Genomic DNA, 23517 nt, shown 5'->3' on the forward strand with positions numbered 1-23517 from the left:
TAAGCCCATCCCCAGAAACATTATCAGTTTGTTCTTGTTCCCCAGTGACCCTGTCCTCCCAAAGAGGCATTTGGATGTGCAAATGGTGGGCACCCACTCCTTTCCTTCCTTGCCCTTACCATTCTTTTTGAGTTCAGCCACTCTTTGATTTTGAAACAGCTAGACAAATGAAATATTTTTAATCTGGTGATGCAGAAAAATGTTTTTAAGGTACTCTGAAAGCAAGTGTTTGAATCTACTCCTTTTGAAAATTATTAGCAGAGGATATAATGCTTTCTGTAGCAGTCAATTGCTATAAATTTTAATACATTTTTTGGACAGTAGAAAATAGCCTGAGAAGTAACTGCAGCATGTGTTTAAACAACCTCCTGCTGCAAATTCAGAAAAGCAGGGAATACAAAAGCTTTTACACAAATGAAATGCACTCCTTGCTGTCTCCAGGTTCATGCATTAGCTGGAGCAGGTGGGATAGACAATCTCCTACTACTGGATCTGCAGAAGTTCAAGCCTTCCACACACGCTGTGGCAGCAATGGGAGGAGGTGGAGTTAATATGGCTTCACAACAGAAATGGAAAGTTGGGGAGCAAGAATTTGAAGCCCTCATGAGGATGCTGGACAACCTGGTGAGAGCACGTTGCTGGTGGTATCTATGTAGTCCTGTAAGGTTTTGAGTGTAGGATTAACTTCTGTAAAGCAAATAATTTTTTAGTCATACTGTTTCTGACAGCAGTATTCTGTCTTAATAAGAATTTATAATGCTTTGAGCTTAAATTTTGTCCCACCATCTTACAAATGTATAGTAACTTAATAGTAAAAATGTTTATTTTAATTTTTTTAAACATTTTTTCCTTATTTTTCTCCCTTGCAGGGATACAGAACTGGCTATGCCTATAGGCAACCATTAGTCAGGGAAAAACCCAGACATAAGAGTGATGTTGAGATCCCAGCCACTGTGACTGCCTTTTCCTTTGAAGATGATACAGTCCCACTTTCCCCCCTGAAATTCCTTGCACAGAGGCAACAGAGAGAGAAGACAAGGTGGCTGAACTCTCCAAACACATACTTGAAAGTTAATGTGCCTGAGGAGTCCTGGAATGGGGAAACCAGTCCCAGGACTAAGATCACGGTAGGTTGATATGTTGGACAGTCACTTTGGTTTTGCCCTACTTGAAAGTAAGTTATGCACAGTTTATATGAGGAAATCTTGAATAGGATTAGGAAATAAGTTTATTGAGCAAATTAAAATAGGCTTTTCAGAGCCTTACTGTACTAAGGGTCTCCTATCTTTGAGGAGGGGGGACTTGACTGTAAGAGTAACACTTTATGATAAAATTTAACAATGATTTCACTGTTCTAACCATCTCTTCTTATTCCTGAAGTAGAAAACAGTTTTTCTACCACTTCTTCTTGTGCTATTAGTTATCCACCAAATATATTAAGGTTTTAAGCCACCCGTGGGTTGTTCTTTTTTTACACAAGGGAGACACGAGCTCTAATTCATCTCTTGCTGCCCCCTTTCTGTTTGTGAGCCTACTGAAAATAGCTTTAGAAAAGTCTGTTCGTGCTACAGGCTTTTCATGATGATAAAGATTTTCCCCCTCCTGCAGCTCAGCAAGATGCTTACACTTAGTTTCCAGCCTGCAGAGAGGTGGCCCTCGTGGGACTACAGAGCGTGTTGCTCTTCAGCTACTCCCAGAACAACTGTAAAAGCATCAGCTCCTCCTGCTGGCAGGCTTCTAAACTTGAGTTTGGGGAAAACACCCTCAGAACCCTGCTTGAGAAGGGAAAAAGACTGCAGACAATGTGTGGTCAGCAGAGGTGGAAGTTGGCTGCAGGAAAGAGGCCTCTGGATCTATGTGCCAGTTACCAGAAAGTGTGATCCTTTCTAAATACAGCATCACTGGTACACAGCTAACACTGCATTTTTCAGGAGTGTATGTTGGTGTTTACAAAAAGTAGTCATGTTCAAGGTAACTTAAATTCTCTTGGGCAAACACACAAACCTGGAAAGGAATTGAGATTATTTTTTGGGTGTCATGTGGAATTGAGAATGAAGTCAGAAAGTCCTTTCTTGATATCTCTTCTTTAACAGTATGACAACACAGGGAATTGTTCCTTTCCATTATACTGAGTATTTTAGCTTCTATCTTTTTTTTCCCCCCTCTTTAAGTGGATGAAAGCTGATGACTCCTCCAAAACTAGTGGAGGAACGCCAATCAAAATTGAAGATCCAAACCAATTTGTTCCTCTAAACACAAACCCAAGTGAAGTGTTGGAAAAGAGAAATAAGGTAAAAGAAGTGTAATGAGCTGAAAATAGTAACATTTAAAAAGAAAAAAAACATGTTCAAATAATGATTCAGCAGAGCAGTAAAATAACATTTTCAAATGTTTTGATTTTATTAAGAAGGTTCTTACACTATATGTGATTTTTGGCACCAAAAACATGTATTTAAATGTGTGATATACATAAAATCTGTGGATACATATGCAATATTTATATATTTAAATTTTGAGTGCAATAGTCTGATGAAGGATGAGTGTTAACTCTGGAAATGATAGATTGGGAATGGTAGTCCCTGTTATTTAACATTTTATTTAGTAGATAATTAGGAGTCAACACCAACAGAACTGCTGTGCGTCATCTGCAGCATGATTCAATCTCAGACTCTAATCTTGTTCTGTTCTGTTCTAATTTGCCTAGTGCTTGTTAAGCTGGAATTTCTAATGGCAGTAAAAAAAAGAAAATGAGAGATTATTGTTGGACCTCTCTGTAAACAGAAATATCTCTCTGCTTTTCCCTTCCAGCATAAAAGACACTGATTATCAGACTGCCCAAATACTCCACCCTCAGCATAACTTTATTAACAGATATTCAGGACACTTTTCATTGGATTGCATGTTTTTTTCTTTCTTGGAAAGCACTATATCTGTGTCCTTGGGGACTGAAGTGGAATTAGAAGGAGCAACTCCCTTCCTCAGAAATGGAAAGGCACCCTCTAATCATCCAAAGATTAATAATACATGTCCCAGGCAATGATTTTTAAATTCATGCATGATACTGGCTCATAGAGAGTTTATTCCTAATTCTCTGCTGTAGGATTTTTTTAATATTATCTGTATTGGTATTTATATCTGATCAGTCAATCTCTTAAGCTCTGACAACTCAAAGCTAGGGCTGTTAGTTTAGGGAAAGCAATAAACTATACACAGAAGGAAAAACTTTACCAACCTCTGTGACCACAGAGTTTTCTCCAATAGTTTCTCCAACATGTGTCATTTATGAGGTGGAGAGGACAGGTTCAGGGGCTATTCCTGGGAGCTTATTTCTAAATGTTGGCCTACATGAAGTGCAAGAGCTGAGACTGGGGTAAATATTTGTGACTACTGAAAGAGCCAAACAACATATGCTGTGTATTCAGAGATGGAAGAAGAGTTCTTAATTTTTAGGTGTAGCAGCACAGAGTCAGCCATTCACTGCTGCCTGTGTTGGTGGCTTTGCAAAGCTGATGGTATAGGATTTGTTAAGGAGAAATATCTGTTTCTAACCTGGTTTATTTTCTCTCTATAGATAAGGGAGCAAAACCGATATGACCTAAAGACAGCAGGACCGCAGTCTCAGCTGCTTGCAGGGATTGTTGTGGATAAAAAGCCAAGTTCAGTGAGTACAACATAATTAACTAATTTTCAACTGTTCAGGTTATTTGGCTGCCTGTCTTTCAAATGTCAGCTTGGGCTTTTTAGTTCTAAATGTTTTGTTATGATTATTTTAGTGCCAGTTTTAGAGGTGTGATACATCTTATTCATGTTTTGTTCAAATTGAGATGTGCATGTAAAGTTTGCCACCATTAATATAAATTAAGTAGAATCCTTGTCTAAGATCATTTAAGTGAGAGAGGAAGAACTTTGGAATACATGAGGCCAAAAATAGCCCTCAGTAGTCTGTGGAAGGGATGCTAAAGATAACAACTGAGTCCCAGAAACAGCTGATTTCAAAAGGTGGGATGTGACCATGTGGAAGACAGCTTTCATTAGAAACAGGCTTCTTATTGGGAGAGAGGGTTTCCAGTTTCTTACCTGCCCATATTAACCTTTTCTTGAATAGAATATACTTCCAAACATCAAACATTGTAAATATCCCTAATAAGGTTATCCAATATACTGTGGTGAATTGGAATGGCATTCTGGAATACTTTGAAGAGTTTCTGGAATACTTCTAAGTGTTAGTACATCTGTATTTTAATTCTGTATTCCCTGCCAAAACTTTGTCACCAAATTTTGGCCCAAAAAAAAAAAAAAAAAAAAAAAAAAAAAGAAAAAGAAAGACCTGCACATTTTTCTTGTTGCTTCTTATTTTCTAAGTGTTCAATTCTGTGGCTCTCTCTATCCCAGCCAATGCAGTTTGATGATGAGCACGCGCCGCCGGCACCACCCAACCCGTTCAGCCACCTCACTGAGAAGGAACTGGAAGAGTACAAGAAAACCATTGAGCGCAAGCAGCAGGGCTTGGAAGGTCAGCAGTGTGGTTGGAATTGCTGGGCTGTACATTTTAATAATAAACTTGAAAATACCTGCTGTAAAAATTGTGTACATGTTAATTATTAGTGTATACTGTGGCAACTAGCTTAGAATTAATCATTCCTTGAGGTGGTAGAATGCTTTTGTTAAATGTGGGTTGTTCTTTTACTTCAGTTAGTGCTGAAATGAAAGCAATGAAAGGTTTGCAGAGAAATGGGGTTGACAAAAACACAATTCACCAAAATTTTTTGGTTTAATTAAAATGAATGAATTTTTGTGTCAGAATCGTAGAATAACTTAAGGTGAAGGAGTCCAAAAAGGTCATCTTAATCCAGCTCCTCCTGAGAGCTGATACTAAAGTTAGATCAATTAGCTCAAGTTTGTACCCAACTGAGCAAAAGTTTACTGAGGTGTTTGGCTCTGGCTTCTCTAATTTTACTTCTCTCAGTGTGCAAGTCTCATCTACTTTCACTTTTCACATCTTCCAATACTACTATTCCATAGAGAATTACTAATTCAGGGTTGATTTTAATTTTTAACAATAACACTTACTGTGAATTCTTCTTCACTAATAATGTGTAATAAAACAACTTTGCTATATGTCACACTCAGGACATCGTGTAATAGCTTACTGCACCAGGAGACTGTGACAAGATAAAATCCTACTTGGAATGCAACCCTGCCACTTTTTTTAATGCTTTCTATAATATATACCAATTTCTAGCAGATAAAACAAATCCATAATTCTTTAGAGTTTCAACTGTATATTGTAACTTGGTGCTGTTGTCAGCATGAGCAACACAAAGCTGTAGCAGACCTGTAAATCTTGTATCATCAGCACTGACACTCTTGCTTGATTTTCACTTTTGCTTGGCTACTAACTCACATCTTGTCCTGCAGATGCTGAACAGGAATTATTCTCAGATGACGGTTCATCTGTGTCCCAAATTCAGTCACAAACTCAATCCCCGCAAAATGTCCCAGAAAGATTAGAAGGTATTCCATGCAATTTCTGTATGATGCCAAGGGCTCCAATAACCCAAATCCTCAACTCTTCTGCTGCACTTTTACACTTGCATGAAGACAACTGAGTCAAAAGGAGCCCTCTTTTGCAAAGTTGGGGTGGTACTCTGTCCAGAAAACTAATTTTCCCAGTTTTTACTAATACATAATTCTCACAAACTGAAAACAACTCAGGGCATGCTGAAACTTAGATATTAACCAGGTGGAGCAAATAGACATTATACTTCATTTTACTGAAAATGTTAAGAATAGTTCTTTTGCCTAAGACTTTCCTAGAAGTCTAAGTAGGCAATTTAAAAGGCAAGTTCTCCAGTGCCTTCTGTATGAATGGCTATGTTTTCATAAACCAGTCTCTTGCAGTAAAATGTAATTCTGACTGTGCTTGAGGCTGTGTGTGCTGTGTACATGCTCTACACAGCTTGAGCTGTGTATGCACCTGGCAGACATAAAGTTAGATTTTTCAGCCCATTTTCCCTTAATGACATTTTGACTCTGTTGTCTGCTTACAGCAACTAAGATTGTGGATAAAGGGGAAAAAGCCACATCTGAGCACTTCGGGTTTCATTCTTTGGATCACAGTCCAGTCTCGCAGGCTTTGTCTCAATACTGGGGTTCTTTTGTGCATAAATAATTGCAAAATCATTTGCTCTTTCAGAAAATCATGAGGATTTCTACACCAATGCCAACCTAATATCTATGGAGATGCCAGTTGTGGTGGTGAACGGGAAGGAAGATGCACACGACGTGGAAGAAGATCTCACCAGGAGGGTCAGTCAGTTAACCATGAGTACTGTGGAGAGCGTAGAGATTACCATTAAAGGCTCTGAAAAGATAGAAGAGGCCCTGTCCCCTGAAGGGTCGCCTTCCAAATCCCCTTCAAAGAAAAAGAAGAAATTCCGCACCCCCTCCTTCCTGAAAAAGAGTAAAAAGAAGGAGAAGGTAGAAGCGTAAGTGCAGTTCTGGTGTGAGGAGACATTGCACATCTTAAACGTTTCAGTTGACCATTAACAGCGTAGTGTTAGGGGTGTGCAGTAACTGGACTTTTAACCTAAACAAATAGAAACTGGAAGAGGTTTTGCTTTAAAGAAACCAAACAAAGAGACAGACAAACAAACAAAAAACCTTTCATGTTAATTGCAATTTAATTCATCTCTCACTTAGCTGTGTCCAAAATTGCTATGAGGGTTGGAAACATTGATTAGTTTCATGTAGAACTACACTGGCAGGTGCTCAATTACCATCATAGCAAGGTCAGACACCATCACAGTATGCAGCAGCAAGTTCTGCTTGGAGTATTTTGCAGACCTGAAAATTTTCAGTACAGTTAAAGTCTTTAATAAAGTTACTGTTGAGTGACCATATGACTTTTTAAAACTGCTGTCTCATTTGGAAACCAGATCATACATTTTTGTATTGTGGTTTTTGACCATATATTTTGTTTCTGTACCCCTATTTGAGTGGGTACATATTAACAGCACACCTTTACATCTTTTTTAAGATTAGATCATATAGAAATAATATACACTGGCACATAATACTAGGGGAAAAACTGTGTAAGAGAAAGTTTATTTGGAATTATACAAAATGTCTAAAGAATTCCATTATTCAATAACTTTTTTGCCAAATATTTCATTTTAGTGAAATATAATTTTTGAAGACTTCTTTTTTATTCTATCAGTTGGGGCGGGGGAAACCCTTATTTTTCAAGAAGGGGGATTTTATACACTTAACATTGATAATTTAGTTTAACTGACAAAACAAAAAGAAGATTTTATATGTTCAAATGTTTGTATACCATTCAGTATAAAGGTATTATAAGCATGTGAACCAAGCATTTAATAGTTAGAGTGTATTTAAGAATGCTTGGTTTAGAGTATACTTAAATATAATTCAGGAATCCAGGAACTTCAAAATCCAAGGATAAAAACATATAAAATTTAACTGGATTCATGTTTAAAAATTATTTGTGGGTTGTTCTTTTTCTCTCTCATGGTATTGCTAATGAATGAAGAAAAATAATCTCTTAACATAACCAAATGAAGGAAATAAAAATGTTAAAAGGGAAAGTGAAATAGTAGGGAAATAGGAGGAAACAAAGAAAGTAAAAGTTCGGTGATTATTTTTTTTAAATATATGATACGGATTGCGGGATATTTTTATTAAATCAGCAGAGTGACATTTCCATATTAGATGTTTTAAAAAATTTGTATGGATTCATGCAGAGTGCAACACTTTGGGTTTTTTCTTCAGTTTCATTCAAATTGTAAAAGGGTCTCGTGAATCTGTGTTGTCCTTTGGATGAACCCAGAGCAAATCAGAGCCTAGTGCCATGGGTAAGGGTGGTACTGCCACTTACTCATTTTTACTTGTATTGTCATTTTAGTACTTTTACTGTATTGTAAATACAAACTAAACATAGAATTAACATAGGGGTTTCTTCGCTGTGTCAAATGTCTGTAAATCAGTCATCACAATAGGAAGTACATCTTTTAAGATCCATGTGATTCCCAAATTACCAGTTGAAATATTATACAATATATAATTGTTAAATATGGCTGGAGAGTGGTTTGGCATGCAAAAATGTTGATTATAGCATGTTCGGGGGCTGGTTAGCTTTGACCGTGTAAGTGTGATAATGCAATGTTGGAATGGATCCTGGAAACAATTTTCTAGCTGTCACTAAATACTGGAATCAGTGTTTTTAATCATAGTGGAAACTTTCAGTTGCTTACTTTGTTTTTTATGTTCTACATTATTTGTGTTGTATTACAACATATGTAGAAACAGTAACCTGTGAACTACGCTTTTCATAACTTTTTTAAAAATATATCTAAATGAATGCAATGTGCATAAATATTTTTTAAAATGCAACCGTGAACTATTTGCACCTTTTGCTAATGCCTCTATTTACTTGCTTTGGCATAAAGAATGAGCCAGCCAACTCTTGTGTCCTGTGGAAAATATATAAATGTTATCTGAAATTGCTCATAGATGTAATGCTAATTAATGTTAAATCACAAATAAACAGTATTTTAAATAGATGGATTTCATATAGCAGCCTTTTGTTTATGCACTTACATCTCTTGCTTGTAGAAAAGATGCTTTGATTATGCACATTGCTTCTCAAGAATTTATTCTGGAGAGGACTTCTTGCTTGTGTTTTTCCTGAGAGCTTTTGAACAGCTTTTGTCTTTGTCACAGGTGCTGGAGAGGAAAGAGACTCATGGTAAAAGGCAGGGCACTACCAGGCAGTTGTTCTGAGCCCAGGGGAGTCTGTGCTTGCCCATCCTGGGTTGCCTCCTGCTCTGCAGCACCATGGCATCACAGGTGACAGCATGAGGGACTGGGGTGGTTTTAGTGCTGAGTAAGCACAGAGCAAGGAAATAGCTCGCAGAAATTACTTTTTTAAAAATTATTATTAATAAAACAAAGATCTTCTTGTAGAAAAAGCTTAATGCAAAGTAATTTGAAGATATCTGTGTCATGCCCTGCCAACATATGGTGTATATTGGAGCCTCTGAGGCTGCAGAAGTTGCAGTGGGTTTTTTTGTAGCTCTACCAACTCTGTGAAATGTCTTTAAAGACTGCACAAATGTTTATTTTCCCTGTTCTTCCACAAATCAGCCTTTTGTTTCCGTTTACAAGAAAGTCAAAATTCAGCCCTCTGAGTCTGGTGACAGTTTGATGAACTCAGTCCCTGTGTGGTAGGATAATTTTGGGTTAGCACTTTAAATAAATCTTGACCAAGATTTTAGTCATTTTCTGACATCTACAGTCTGCTTAGTGCTGCACTAAAGTGAAAGTAGGCACTGTATCTACACAGAGGAGCATCCGTTGTAAGGCCAAGGGCATATATAATTTACTTCTCTAGGTTTCAAACCACATCAGACCCTTCATTTTCACTTAAATCTTACTTGTTCACAGTGTTACTCAAAAGATCTGAGATTCTGCAAACCAAAGCATGAAAAAAAAGTAGGTGTTTATAACAGGCATGATAAACATTAAAACTTTAGTTTTGAGAAGTAGGAGCCCTTGGAAAGATGAGCTTCAAAATGATCGTTAACATGATAGGAGATAATTATTGTCATTAGGCTGCTTAACCCAAGAGAGAGCAATACAGAGAAGCAGTGTTTGCTGTAAGGAATTGCATGCAAGCTACCACCCAAGAACATTATAAAGGAAAAGGATTTATAAAGCTGAACATCCAGGGGATCGCCTGTTGTCTTTTACAGACTTCCAGCTGTTCTGAAGATAAGTGTTTCATGGGAAAGCAGATTTTGCAGAATCTGCAGAATGAGGTGTATCAGGCTTTAGATGCCACAAGAGGAGAGAATAATGCTTTGCTTAGGGCTGTAATAGGTTATTTTGACTCATATTTTCCTGCCTTGCCAGTTGAGTCCGTTACACACTGTTGAGCACGTGGCATAAATCGCTGTCATCTCTGAGGCAAGTAGTTGAGAATTTTCTATTTTCTACATAAAACTGTTGAGTTTTCACTATTTCAGCCCCTGGAAACTTTTCAAACAGGATGTACTGCAAAGTAGCCAAAGACAGAGAGAAAGGGCCACGGTGTCCCATGCTGTGCACATGGGTGTGATGGAAACTTCTGACGTGAGCGCTGATGTTCTCTCTCTTCCTTTCTGCAGCCTGGCAGGGAAACACATCCCCTCACCCTCGGGGCTGCTGTGTGGGTTGGTGTTTGCTCTTTCAAAGACCCAGGGTGTTAAAAGAGGTGCAGGGCTCTGAAGGGCACTGATTAGAAGCTGCCTGGCCGTGTGTGTGTGTGGGCAGCTGGCATTCTGGTGTGTTGGCTGTCACACAGCCTGCAGGAACCTGCTCTGTCAGAGACCTGTAGCTTGGCCAAACTTGCACAGACCCTCTGGGAATCGTGGAAAGCCCATCCTCAATATAAACATTGCTCAGCCCTTCACCACACTTTCTAATCTCAGTTTCAAACCCAGCAGTAATTTAAGTTGCTAACAGGAAAGATTGACAGAATACAATATGAAAAAGCTTTTCTACAGCCCTATCCTTTGGAAATGTTGGGTTGCAATAGTTGTGCTTTTTCCATGTGCCAGCAGTACATGCAAACACACCCAAGCGGTTTTTCACATGGAGCAGCACACAGCATGGACAGCTTCAGTCAAGTTTGATCAACTTAAACACGAACTAAACAAAGCCTGATGATGGGAAGTGGAGGATGAAGAAGAGTTCACACTCTGAAATAGCGGTTGGGAGTCCCGGAGTCCAAGGGAGCCTCTGGGAGGTGACAATTCAAGCGGCCTGTAGGTGGCATCAGGCGCTCGCGTTTGCCGCCTTTGTTCCCCGCAGTCGCAGAGCGAACAAAGCGCTCTCAAATAAGGTATTTTTGGTGGAGATTTTGTGGGCTTTATTCCAGTTCCAGTGCAGAGAGATGAAAGCAGACATCTGGCTGCTGGACTCATTTTCTATATTGATTCATTTCAAAATCCAGCAGTGGAGCAGGCTTTGTCAGGGAGGCAAGGCTCCTCTCTCTTCCATCCTTTTGCAACAAACTAAGAATGTTGAAGTTTTTTGCACTTTTTAACTCACTCCACTGAGCAGAAAAATATCCATTTGTTCAATATTTTCTCTCTATCAACCTTACCCACAGGCCAGAGACTTCTCTGTGTTTCTGGATGGTGGGGCAGAAGTCACAGGAGACCATGGGTGCCAAAGGTTCCCACACCTTTCTGCCTCACCTGCTTCCATGTCATGAGTTCCAGGTGCATTTCCCTTACACATTTGCAGCAGTAGCTCGATACAACTGCATGTCTCTAGGCACTGCTGGTGCTTTTGCAAGTTTTTAATTTGCAAATGTTATTTGTAAAAACAAAACTGGGTTATCAGGATGGTGAGTAGTTGAACTCTGTTAGGAACAACTAAAATTCTCTGGGGTGGTGACGTGGTCCTGGGCATGTCCTGGCCGCTCCCAGCTCTGGATGACATTGCCAGCTGGTGCTGGATTTGACCTTTAGCATGTCAGCTGTTGGCTGCTCTCTGACCTCCCAGGCACAGCACTCACCCCTCTCCTCCCAAAGGTACAAAAAGTTCAAACATCCACTAAAGTGAGGTGCTTAACTTGGCTTTTCTCAAAGGGCTGAGCACTTCTCATTCCAGGGAGAGCTGCAGAGGAGAAAGTTGTTTAGCCCTCAGCTTGATGCAGTGGGAGCCAAATAATCCCTGAATTGCAGGGAAAATGTAGCCCCCAACAGCATTTTGATCAGCTGTATTTGAGGACCTTGCAGAGACTGAGTTTCTCAGTGACCATCCTGCCAGCCCAGGCCCTTCCCTCTACATGCCCCCATGGGGATGAAAAGGAAAGGTTGCTGCAGATGGCTGAATCTCTGTGTCCAGGGTGTTGAGAGCTGACCCCTAATGAACATGCCATGCTGGGGGTCTCGGAGTGTCAATGGCAGTGTGGGGACCTGCCCAAGCTTGTCCCATAAGCTGGTGTTTGGAACAATGGCACTAAAGCCTGGGGACACTTCATGTCCCTGAACCTACGGCCATGTGGTGCAGATGTGTACCCAGGTGCTGAGCTGGAGCCTCAGGGGTGCTCCAGAGGACCAAAGCCATCCTGTCTCCTGATTGTACCTTTGCTGGTTGCCAAAAACGACCTATAGGAAACTGAACACACTGCAGCAGCTGCAGTTTATACACAGTGCTTTGCCCATGGATTCTGGACATTTTCAGCCCCAATCCTTCTTTAAGTGGATGGAAGACAGAAGTTGGCTATTAATCCACTCAGCAGAATGGGAATGTGGGACAGTAACTCCCTTTCCCAAACAGGAACTACCAATTTCTTATTCCAGTGAGTATGAGCATCCTTCCCCTTCTAGCAGGCAGAGGTACAGTGTTTTCAATACTTACTCTTTCCATCTGGCTAGACAGCTCTCTCAAACACCAATACCTATAATTACATATATTATGTATATTTGTATATACATATTATACATGCTAATTATATCTACAGAGGCATTAAAACATTTACCCTGCTTGACTTTGGTTTTATTTTAAAGTTGGCAACATCCAATATGAATATGCTGTATAAATAAGTAGAGTTTATTTAGATTTATTCAACAATGTTTACAACTAATAAGTAACCACATCTCTTTAAGTCCTGATCTCCTGGCTGGCATGTCACCTACATGTGATCATTCACCTTCAGCTGGAGCAGCTGGTTCTTCCTGGATTTATTTAATGGGGCCAATTTCACAAATGACCTGGAAGAGGCACATTGGGTGGAATTTGCTCTGCCAATGTCTGTCTAATGGGAGAATATTTGGGCATTGGTGTAGTTTTTTATATGCAGATATTTTCTGGGCTGTTTTACTCCTTTTGGCTTGATTTCTGCCTTTCCAGTTGCTTTATAATACTAGAGATGCCCTAAATGCCTTCTCAGGGTAAGTGTGAAGTGCTGTGTCAGTGTTACCTGTTCCATCCTACCAACACCAGGATATCTGGGGTACCAGCTGCTCTCTGGGGCTACTGGGCCTCTTAGGGATATTTCAAGTAAAAACAGTGTCATTCCCCTTCATTAAAAATGAGCTTTGTGCAAATGAGGGTGGGAAGGGAGTTGGACTCAATGATCCTTGGGGGGTCCCTTCCAACTCAGGCTATTCTATAACTCTGATCATTTTCCTACATTGGGCATTTTAAGTTTGGAAGCAAAGTACACTTTGTTTTTGATTTCAGTCTCTTCCTCCAGTTTCACCCTCATGAGTGCTGGTGTGAACACAGTGACAATGCTGCACAGGGAGCAGTTTGGCTGGAGAAACCTCTCCCTCTGTGAAAATCATCTCATTTCAGAGGTTCTTTTCAGTCTGTGGAGGATTCATGTGAGCTGGTCAAAGGCTCTCCTGGGGGCTTCCCAATATTACCTCCAGCCTCCCTGAACCCCACTTCAGCATGGCTCAGCTCACTGACACTTATTGTGTGCAGCCAGTGCCTTTTCAGGTGGGTTCTGTGAAGCCACACACATTTAATCAACCTTTGAGATCAGGATTCAGTCTTTGCTCCCAGTGCATACCCAGTGCTACCCCTAAAAAGCAGAGGAGGGCTGTTCCCCACACTTGGTCCTGCTCTCATTTAGCTCTTATCAAGGCTGTCAATACCACTGATTTACTAGGCACTTGAAAAAAACACATTTTCTTGGAGAAATCAGTATGATGGGAAAACCAAAGTGGTGTGTGAGTAAGTGGGAACACAGTGCTGGGCTCCACCAGCATCTGCACAAGTGCCTTCTGCTCCACACATGGCACAGCACCTGCCTCTCCAGGGCCCTGGACATTCCCCAGAGGGCACAAAAGCAAAGCAGGATCCCTGTGCAGTAAGTTACCAGCAGCTCCTGGAGAGCTGATGAGCAGGAGCGAGTTTCACTACTGCATCACCTGCTCCAAAACATGCTCAGGAGCACTGCTGCACAGGAACAGGACCTACCCCCAAACCTACCCACTGCTGGGTGCTCCCAACCACCCCAGGGAGAAACATGTGCTGTGGGTGCTGTGCAGCTCTTTGCCATTGCCCACATAGAGACTGGTGTGGTGGAGCTTTGGAGGAAGCCGGGAAATATCCCATCCCATGCCTGATGCCAAGGATGCAGCTCTGCACAGGAGCCACATTCTGGAGACCCCCTGACCCCCAGGCCGAGCACTTGGCCAGGGCTCTCCAGCCAGCCCATCCTGCAGTGCTGGGGGCTGACAACACAGACTCCTCTTCCATCTCTCGGTGGGATAAAAACCACCCACCCTATTGTTCACAGCCATCCTCTCCAAGTTTATAAATAAACCCAATTTCCCTGCTGTCTTTGTGCTTTTCCATTTTGACGCACCCTTGATTTCCTCCTGTTCCAGAGTCCTTCAAACAAACAGCTCTTTTTTTGTTGTTGGTTTGCTTCCTCCCAGCCCGTGTGGAGCAGGCGCCACTGGCAGTGCCCGTGCCTGGGCGCAGGTGCCAGGGTGCTGAGCGCAGGGACAGGGTTATCTGAGAGTTTCCCATAAATTACCCCGTCTTGTGGGTGTGGGTGTTAATGTGCAACTTGGTGACAAAGCAGCTGGTTTTGTTGCATGTGCAGCATGTTAGCAATGAGAGGAGGATACTGAGAAGTCCGGGGATGGGATGTGGGAGCCTGGTGCTGTCCCAAATAAGTCTTCCCTCTACAGGGTGAGGTACAGCAGCCAGGCTCCTTCAAATCCAGGCATGAAGTGGGTGATCCACAGGATTCCCAGACAGCATCGTACCTCCACTGCCCTAAAAATACTGGAGTGCTTAAAACAAGGTAATTCCCCAATTAATTTTAATGGTGATACTTAATTTCTAAGTATTTTAAAGCTCACTTCTTGCTGGCAATTCCCAGCTCTTTAGCAGCGATATTGGTTACCAGCATCTTTTGGGTAAATATTTAAGGAACACTAAAATCCACCCATGATCTATATAACTGCCCTTCTCTCTGTATCAATATTGAGGATTGCTCATGTAATACATGGCTGTATTAGATGTGGTCATAAACGCAGGTCTGTGCCTGGGCCAGCACAAGGAAGGGCATGTTTTGCTTTTTCAGCACTTGCATTGCAAGGGCAGGCTAATTTTTAACTCTCTTTCTAATATTCACAGCATCTGGGTGGAATCTCTGTCCACTGACTGAAGCCTGGGGTACAGGCAGAGCTGGAGAGGGCAGGGATGCTCTGAACATCATGGTGCTGTAGGGTGAAATGTGGATATGAATGAAGCTTTCCCTTTTTGTTCCTTTTTGACTTCTTCTGCTGAAACCAATCTCCTGAGAAATACTGAGGGCTAGCTAGCATAGATGTTACGACAGCCCTTCTGCCTCCGAAGGTAAAAAAACCGGTTGAGTTTTTAATATCCAGCTGGGTCATTCCCAAGCTGGAGTGAAGTTGTCATCTCCCCTATCTTAACCACTAAGGTTAAAAAATAGCAGAGAGAGAGGTCTTAAAATATCTTGATACCTGAAATTCAGGAAGAAGAAAAAAAACTAGCCAGGAAAAGGGCTGTGCTGCGCTGTAACAACACGTGGGCAGCCCCTGTGCTGGCACACGGCAGCCCTGCCCTGGTGACGCTGTGGGTACTCATGGTTTCACCCCAGCTCGCCGCACTGCAAGCGGGTGTCTCCAGTTATTTGACATCTCCCTTCCTCCTCCCGAAGGCCGAGACGTCTGTCTCTGCACATCCCGCCCATGTCTGGAGCCAGCAGCTCCAAAGGGGAGCAGAATCAGACGGCGGAGTTTCCCCGCTCCGCTGCCTTTGTGTGCAAACCGGGTTTATCTGTATTGTTTGACCAGCGCCAGCAAATTACACCCTGCCTAATGCGTCGTTAGGGAGAGGCAATTAAATACCAACCCAACGAGTATTGCGGCCAGCGTGACTGGGGAGAAACAGCTGCAATCTGCATGGCAGCTGGGAGAGACGGGTGGAAAACATGAACCTCTCTCTTTGTGTCTTTGCTCTACCCTCTGCCGTGTCTGCCTGGGTGAAACCTGCGCGGGGCAGGGTTTGGCAGGAAGCAGGCAGGGATTATGCCTGGATCCAGTGAGTTTTCACTGGTTTGACTTCAGCCCAAGTGGCTGGCGGTGCCCATCCTGTGTGGTGCTGGGTCAGGTCACCAGAGGTCACAGGACTTCGCTTTTGCCCTGCAGAGCATTCCTCCAGCTGCTTTGCAGCCCTGTGGGCTGTTCTTGCAGGCACATCCTATGCATCCCTCTAGAATTTAGTGCTCCAGCTCAGCTTCCCATCAAATCAACCCTGTTTTTCTATGGCACTTTCTTCAGTGCCCTTGTGCCCAAGCTCCTGACACTGAGCTTGTGTCAGTGCCACCCCACTGGCAGCCTCCTGTGCTGTCCCCAGGTGAGATTTTCTGTCCCCATCCTGCTTAACCTGCCATGATCAACAGCACATTCATGTCTCCCAGTGTTGAATCACCCCAAGTGTTTTTTAGACCACATATCCTGTTGCTAATCCTGGACACCCTAATGAATCATTTTTTCTCCCCAGATGCTGTGAGCACCCTTGGGGAGGGAGCCATTTTGCTGTGGCCTGGAGTGTTTTATCAGTGTTGTACAAATAAACAGGGGTAGGTTTGAACCAGGATCTCTGGAACCATCTTCCTGCAGGTGCTGAGAGAACTTCTGGGTAGATTTAGAGGGCTACCTTTGCATCCTTAAGAATCACTGAAGTGATGTTTGTGGTGAAGTGCTCTGGCACCTGGAGCAGGCAATGACTCCAATCATTGGAGACTTGTCAGAGCCAAGGATTTAAGCTGGCTGTGTGGACCAAGTCATCTGCCACCAAGTTCAGCCATCTGAAATGTAGAGCAGATCATTTGTGCTGCTCACTGTCACCAGCTGTCTGAGAGCAAACAGTCCTGGGTTTATAGAGGGTTTTGTGAGCCCTAAACAAAGGGTGCACAGGGGGTTCCCAGAAGGGGAATACCCATGGCAGGGCAGCATGTCAGTAACACAGAACAATCATGTTCCTGCCAAAGCCATTGCCCACAATCAGCTGATTGCTGATTTAAGCAAGGGCATTCTGCCAGGTTGGCCCTATCAGGAACCCACAGTCACTCTTTCCTGCCCTGCACATTGGTTTGGGGCATTTTATGTGGTTTTATTCTGCAAGCTGTTTGCTCTTTGGGGGATCCTACAGAATCTGGGTCCTGGGGGTCAGTCACAGGGAAAGGTATCAGGTTAGAAGTGCAATGAACGGGTCACATTGATTATTGTCTTTACAACCAGAGATTTTTCTAGGCCAGGCAGTGCAGATCAAACCTCTTCTTCAGACAGGTATCTGACAGCACTGTGAGAGCCATCATCAGTGGAATCAGAGCAGGTGAGGATTAGTGAATGAATTGCAAAGTCAGTAATGCACTGGCTGGGGGAGCAGAAGGGCTGGGGGGTCCACTCAGCAGAGCTGGGACCTGCACAGAAGAAGAGTCAGGCCCAGCAGCAGTGGCTTTTGCTGTGACATGTTTGCCATAAGATGCAGGGATCTCAGTCCATTGGAAGCCATCCATGTGGGATTGCTGTGGGCACAAACCAGGGGCTGGGATGCTGAGACTCACCCCTGGTGCTGCTGCAATGATCAACCACAGCCAGGGTGAAGACAGAGGATGCCAGGCAGGATCAGCCTGGGAGGGTGCACAATGCTTCTCCTTAGTTACAATGACAGAGAGCAGAGGAAGATGAAAAGGAAGCTGTAGGGAAATAATGGGGGGAGAAAATAGGTTTTAAACCACAGATAATGTTGGCACATGAACAAATGGGTATTAACTGCTGGGGGCTGCTGGGAGACTGGGAAATTTGTGAAGGGGGTTATATGACGTGGCTGCTCAGAACAGTTGGACTAAATGACCCAGCCTATCCCCTCTGGTTTTGCCCTCCCCTTATGGCACCAGGTGCTTGGAGTAGCAGCAGGGCTGGTCTATTTGTATTTGAATATTAGGATGTCAAGCAAGTAAAAATGAGAAAAACTGCATCCAAACACTGATGTGCTTTTTTCTGTTCTTGGGATGCACCAGAAAACCCTCCTGCATCAGCTTCTGGGGTCAAAACCTGCCTGGCAGTGGCCTGCAGAGGCACAGTGAGCTGTTGGAGGGAGATGCTCGTAAGAAGTGAAGGAAATCATTAGGCAACAACAATTACTCTGCAAGAGTCACGAGTTGTCTCTCCATGCATTGCTCCCACACTGAACCAGCAGAGCTGCTGGCTGCTGGCACTGGATGCTCCCAGGGCTCCTCCCAAAGCAGAGCTCCTCCTGGGAAGCACTGTCCCCTTCAAGCCAGGTGCTCCCTTGCCCAGCTGGTGTCCATCACCGTGGCTCCTCAGCCACGGGCTGCTTTCCCCTGCCCACTGTGGTGTGGCATTAGGGCCAAGAGCAGCATCCCTGTGCCCCCCAGCCTCCAAACCCACTCCAGCAGCCTTTGCCCATCAGGTTCCTGCAGTCTTTCCCTGGGCACTGACCCTTCCTTCTGCCTGCAGGTGAGCAACAGCTCCAGGTCTGACCATGACCTCTTTAGCCCGTGACATTTTTTCTAAAGTTTAACAAATTTTTTAAAGATAAACCTTTATCCAGCCTTTTATTTCAAATAAGCAGCATTCTTCCCATCCTTTGAAGGGAAGAATGTAATTTTTCACTATTATTTAGTTGCTGCTGTTGCTGGAGACAGATGTCAGCTGTGCCCTGATGGATTTCCCCACTTTAACACCAGACCCAAGTACCACAAAGCCCAAGTTAGCCATGAAATTGAAGGAAACTGATTTTACTGTGCAAATTTGAGGTTCTCCTCTTTGTAGAAACTATCTGATGAGTCCAAGTTGCAAAAGCTTTGACAAAGCAGAAATAAGGTATTGCTGAAGAGACACTCTGGGATGTCCAAAACTGAGCCCCTGCCCCTCCAAAACCCTGGGCATCATTTCTGCATGCTGCATCTTGGGGGGATGGCTGGAAACCTCCCAGGACACTTCCCCTTGTAAAGCCTCAGCCTTTCTTTTCCTCTAGGCTTTGTCTTCTGCAGCCAGTTTGCCAAGACACAAGGCCTGAGGGGGTGAAAGGGAAAAAAGCATGTGCAGATTGTGCACAACCCCAGAGATGCCTGGTTTCACAGCAGTCACAACCTCAGGAAGGGCAGCCTGAGCTAATGCATCAAAACACAGGGCCAGGAGATTCTGTGCCATGACATCAGTCAAAAGGCCACCTGGGTGGAGGGACACAAGGCATTCAAAAGTGAGAGGAGGCTCAAACCTCCATTGGGAGGTGTGAGATCCTCTTTCTCTGCTCTTCCCACAGTGGATCCTGCTAGGTTTGTCCTAACGGCTCCTCAGCCCTAGTCCAGAAAGCACAAATCCCAGAAATGTTAGCTGTCCACATCTTGGATGTCACATTACTGAGTCTAACATAAAAACTCAAAGCTGAAGCATGCAAAATTGCACACTGAGAATATTACAAGATCCTCCTGGCTGGAGCAATGTCAAATGACATTCTCTTGATCTGCCAGCCCAGCCCAGACTCAAGGATCAATTGGTATATTCCTAGGGGTAATGTAAAGCTTTCCTTTGAACAGACAGAGAACTAGATCCCCCACTTGGCTCTTTGCACCAGGGGAGACACTCTTGGACCTTTTGCCCCATCCATCCTCCCACCTGCCTTAGCAGGTCCCATCCACTCCTTACAGAGCCATCCAGACCCACCAGGAACATTCAGCATTTAATCCACCCACCAAGAGATGTGCCTTTTTTCTGCTGGCACAAGGCAATTTCAGACCATATGTGTGCTTTTTCTTAAGAGTGGGCAAGAAAAATTCTTTATTATTTTTATATCAGAACTGCATGGGAGCTACTGTGAAAGGCCAAGTGTGAATGGCAGAGAACAAGTAGGAGCCGAGAAGAGCTCGTGCCATCTCCTCTGAGACAGAAAACCTACTATTACAAAGATGGAGAGTGGGAGGGCAATTAGAAGGCTGGAAGTAAAAAAAAGTAATAGCTTATTGTAAAAGCAGAGATCAAAGCTCAGGTTTGCCTGATGAATGCTGAGATCAGGAGATCAGGGGGCACCACACAGGATTTCAGGGAGGGTCAATCCTTACAGGATTGTAAGGAGGGATTTTAAAGGAAATTAAGGAGAAGCTTTAGAGGTACTAGCAGGATGAAACTGTGAATAACAGCACATAAATGGATCTGAGAGATGCAGTATGGCTGGGCAAAGCAGGAGCAGGCGAGAGGGACCATCACCACTATTTGTAGCTTGGTTATTCCTAGCACACACCAAGAGAGAGCATCAAGGACAGATAGCAAGGTGATGTGGCAGCGTGGGCAGCCAGAGACGCACAGCAAAACCAGGGAGCTTCCTGAGCCCCAGCAAAGGATGGGGATTGTTCAGGAGCCTGAGGACCCCACCTTATGCATGACAGCTGCTGGAGCAGGCACTCAAAACCCGGACAAGGGCCTTTCTCCTGGGACACCTCTGAGTTATCCTCATCTCTTGTTCAATTTAGGGAGCAACTGGGGAAGTGAAAGGTCATTGGCTTCATAAGAGGGCTGGATGCATCCACCCACTCTGGGTCTGGCCAAGTGAGAGGCAGGCTCTGACAGCATCTCCAAGGACATGGAGCCCTTGGCTGCAAACATCCACCAGCCCCACAGAAGGATGTGTGTCCCTGCTGTAAATCACAGTCCCATGTCACGCCTTGGGACAAGGGACAGCAGGCAGCAATAGCAGGTGGCAGCCGAGGGCCTGGCAGGACAGCCTGGAGCCAGTGCTCCAGAGCAGAGCTACAATGTATTAATTATTGACTAGTGAAAGAAGAGATATGAGATTTCAGTGGCCTCTATGTATCTCTCTTTGCAGGCAGGTTTCTGCACCCCAATTAAATCATGCTTGGGCAAGGACAGGGGCATTACCTGCACTCACCATTGGGCTGGGGCACTTGGCTGACCATAAGAAGTGATGCCAGTTACTAAAAACTTCCTGGGTCCAACACCAAAATCAAGGTTTTAGAAGTCAACCAGGTTCCATGAGAGATCTTCTCCCCCTCCAGCTGCTTCAGACCAGCTCTAGCCCATCACCACCTTCACAACTGTGTCCATTAAAAAAAAAACACCCTCCAAACGATTTTTCAATATCTTTGTATCACTCTTGTGCAGCAAGAAATGCCTGCCCATGGCAGCACAACTATCACTTGGGAAATGAGTTAGTCCTTCAAAAAGGACTGCAAGCAGACTTTTAAAAGCAGGTGAAATTTTATAAAAGGATTATTTTGGGATTAGCCTGAAAGGAGAGAGAGCAGGTGCTTCCAGGAGCTTTTGCAGACCAAAATCCAGGGTTGTCTTGGCCCCCACCCTTTAAAACTCCCTCTGAACCCTGCCAAATCTGCCAAGTCCAGGGGGCGATTTACACTGGTGCTGCCACTGGAACAATCTGAATGGATAATACCTGCAATGTATTTATGTACTGTATGTATTATTATTTGTATATATTTGTATATATTGTATGTATTATGTATCGTATATAATGTATTTTTTGTGATACATACCGGCTGCTATGTGTGATACCACCAGAACAAGGCCAAAATACACCCACCAAAGGGGATTTATCATTTGTGCTCAGAGCAGTAGCTCTGTTGTCCTCTGTTCAGCCCAACATGGGCACCCCACACACACATGAGATGATTCCCATGGCAGAGGGGAAGGGATGCTCACTCCCTCCCCCAGGAGTTTCTCATGGCATCTCAACCACCTGGCAGCTTTGCACCTAAACCCACACCTTGCTGTTATGCAGCACTGCAAAATAAAGCACTCCAGCAATCTTACCTCTTATCTAACCCAATCCCCACATTATGGGGTGGATGCTTTCCCCACTTCTACAGGTGTGAATTTGACAACATCACTGTGGGTACCCAACCTCTGCACCCCTGGGCCACGCTCCCCTGGCTGTGCCAGGCTGTGCTGAGGGCAGCCTGCAGCCACAGGCTGCTGATAAAGGTCCAGGGATCTCCCACGTTGTGAGCACTGCCTTGGCCACGTGCCAACAGTGTGGGCAGCAGGGCTGAGCCAGTGGCTCACCCCATCTCACCCCAGCTCCCATTTCCATGGGCCCATGGGGCTGCACTCAGATCTTCCTTTTTTGTCCAAGAAGCAGCTTCCCCACCGCCTTGCAGAGAAAAAACTGACAGTGAGACTTCAGGATGAGCTCAAATGTTGAACAGAGTACAAGAGAAGGGAAATAAAGAGAGCGTGCCCTTAACTGGCTGTGTTTAGAAGGCTGCAGTGGATGAGGGTGCTGGACCATGGCTGCTGGATGTGCAGAGATGGCAATACTGCAAAACTTCTTCCCTTATCTCTCCTTCTGTGCTGCCTCTATGATTCTGTGTGCTTTCCAATGCTCAACCATTATTTTTCTTGTACCTCGTAGCCCACGTGCCATAAAGCCTCCCATTCCTCTTGAACCAATTCTCTTGAAATGCCTGCCCTTGGACCATTCCCTCAGGAATACTTTTCTCTGTGGAAGGGCTTTTGAAGAGAAATTATCCTGGGACTTAGCTAGAAGGGAAAGGGATCAAAATTATGATTATTCTGGCTTCAAACATGGGATGCCACACTGGGAAAAATGGTACTTGCTACTGATGGCTGAATCAGCACCAATTCATACAAAGCATTTCAAAAATTGCTAGAGAAGTGCTGTGCAGGTGCACAAGGAGGACCCAGAAATGCAGTAGGCAACAGAGGATGCTGCTATTAGGCACAACATCTACAGTATGGACTCTGAAGGGCCATACACATCCTCTTCTTCTGGGAGAGGGGCTGAGATTTTCAAACCATCAGATTTTTAAGCAATCGATGCTGGCTGCCTGTGGTGTGCTTTCAGCAATGACCTCCTGTCCTTAAAGGTGAGGGAAACCCTTCTGCCCACTGGTGAGCCAGCAGAAAGGTGCCCTCAGTGTCCAGCCGAACTGGACAGCTGCTCATGTCTAGGTCTGCAGTGGGTGCAACTGGGGTTGATCAGAGCAGTCATACCACCAGCTCAATCCCTGCACAATTAGAAAGCCAGAGACTTTCTGGGTGATGTTTTAAAGGGAGTGTTCGCCCATGCACGCTCGTAAAGCAGGAATCGTGTCTTATCTCAGCTAGTCAGTGCAGTTAATAAAGCCAAGTGCATTCTGAGTCCTTCACTTGCCTGCGTGTACCCTATGGCTCAGCCTGGCTCCCACCTCCACCTCTGCTCTGGTCAGCCTTGCTTTCCCAGCTGAAATCCTGCTCTTGGGGATGGCCAGTCTCCTGTGGGTGCTGAGCACACCTGAGCCTGGCAGCAGCGTTCTGTCCCACTCAGCTCCCAGCACGCCAAGCTCTGCCTTCTCCACTCTTCCTCAGGCCACAACAAAATCGAGATGATTCTTGGTGTCCTCCCCCTACATCAGCCCGTTCTGGGCCGCCAAAGGCAGTGATGGGACAA

At 44.0% G+C, this 23517-nt stretch overlaps 1 protein-coding gene across 13 annotated transcripts in view; it reads left to right on the forward strand.

Annotated features, from left to right (window-relative positions):
- Nucleotides 1-8582, forward strand: part of ADD3 (adducin 3) — a 91988-nt gene extending 83406 nt beyond the window's left edge. For 7 of the 13 annotated variants that reach the window (XM_056494766.1, XM_056494765.1, XM_056494761.1 and 4 more), the window contains 7 exons: nt 442-624; nt 870-1127; nt 2172-2291; nt 3572-3661; nt 4393-4513; nt 5419-5514; nt 6197-8582. In XM_056494766.1, coding sequence (XP_056350741.1) covers nt 442-624; nt 870-1127; nt 2172-2291; nt 3572-3661; nt 4393-4513; nt 5419-5514; nt 6197-6492 — 1164 coding nt within the window. In that variant the 3' untranslated portion in view covers nt 6493-8582. The remainder of the gene's footprint in view (nt 1-441; nt 625-869; nt 1128-2171; nt 2292-3571; nt 3662-4392; nt 4514-5418; nt 5515-6196) is intronic. The other 6 variants (XM_056494770.1, XM_056494768.1, XM_056494769.1 and 3 more) reach the window with 1 other exon arrangement.
- Nucleotides 8583-23517: the final 14935 nt, after the last annotated feature.

Source organism: Oenanthe melanoleuca, chromosome 6 (genome assembly GCF_029582105.1).
Source record: "Oenanthe melanoleuca isolate GR-GAL-2019-014 chromosome 6, OMel1.0, whole genome shotgun sequence".
Taxonomy (NCBI): Eukaryota; Metazoa; Chordata; class Aves; order Passeriformes; family Muscicapidae; genus Oenanthe; species Oenanthe melanoleuca.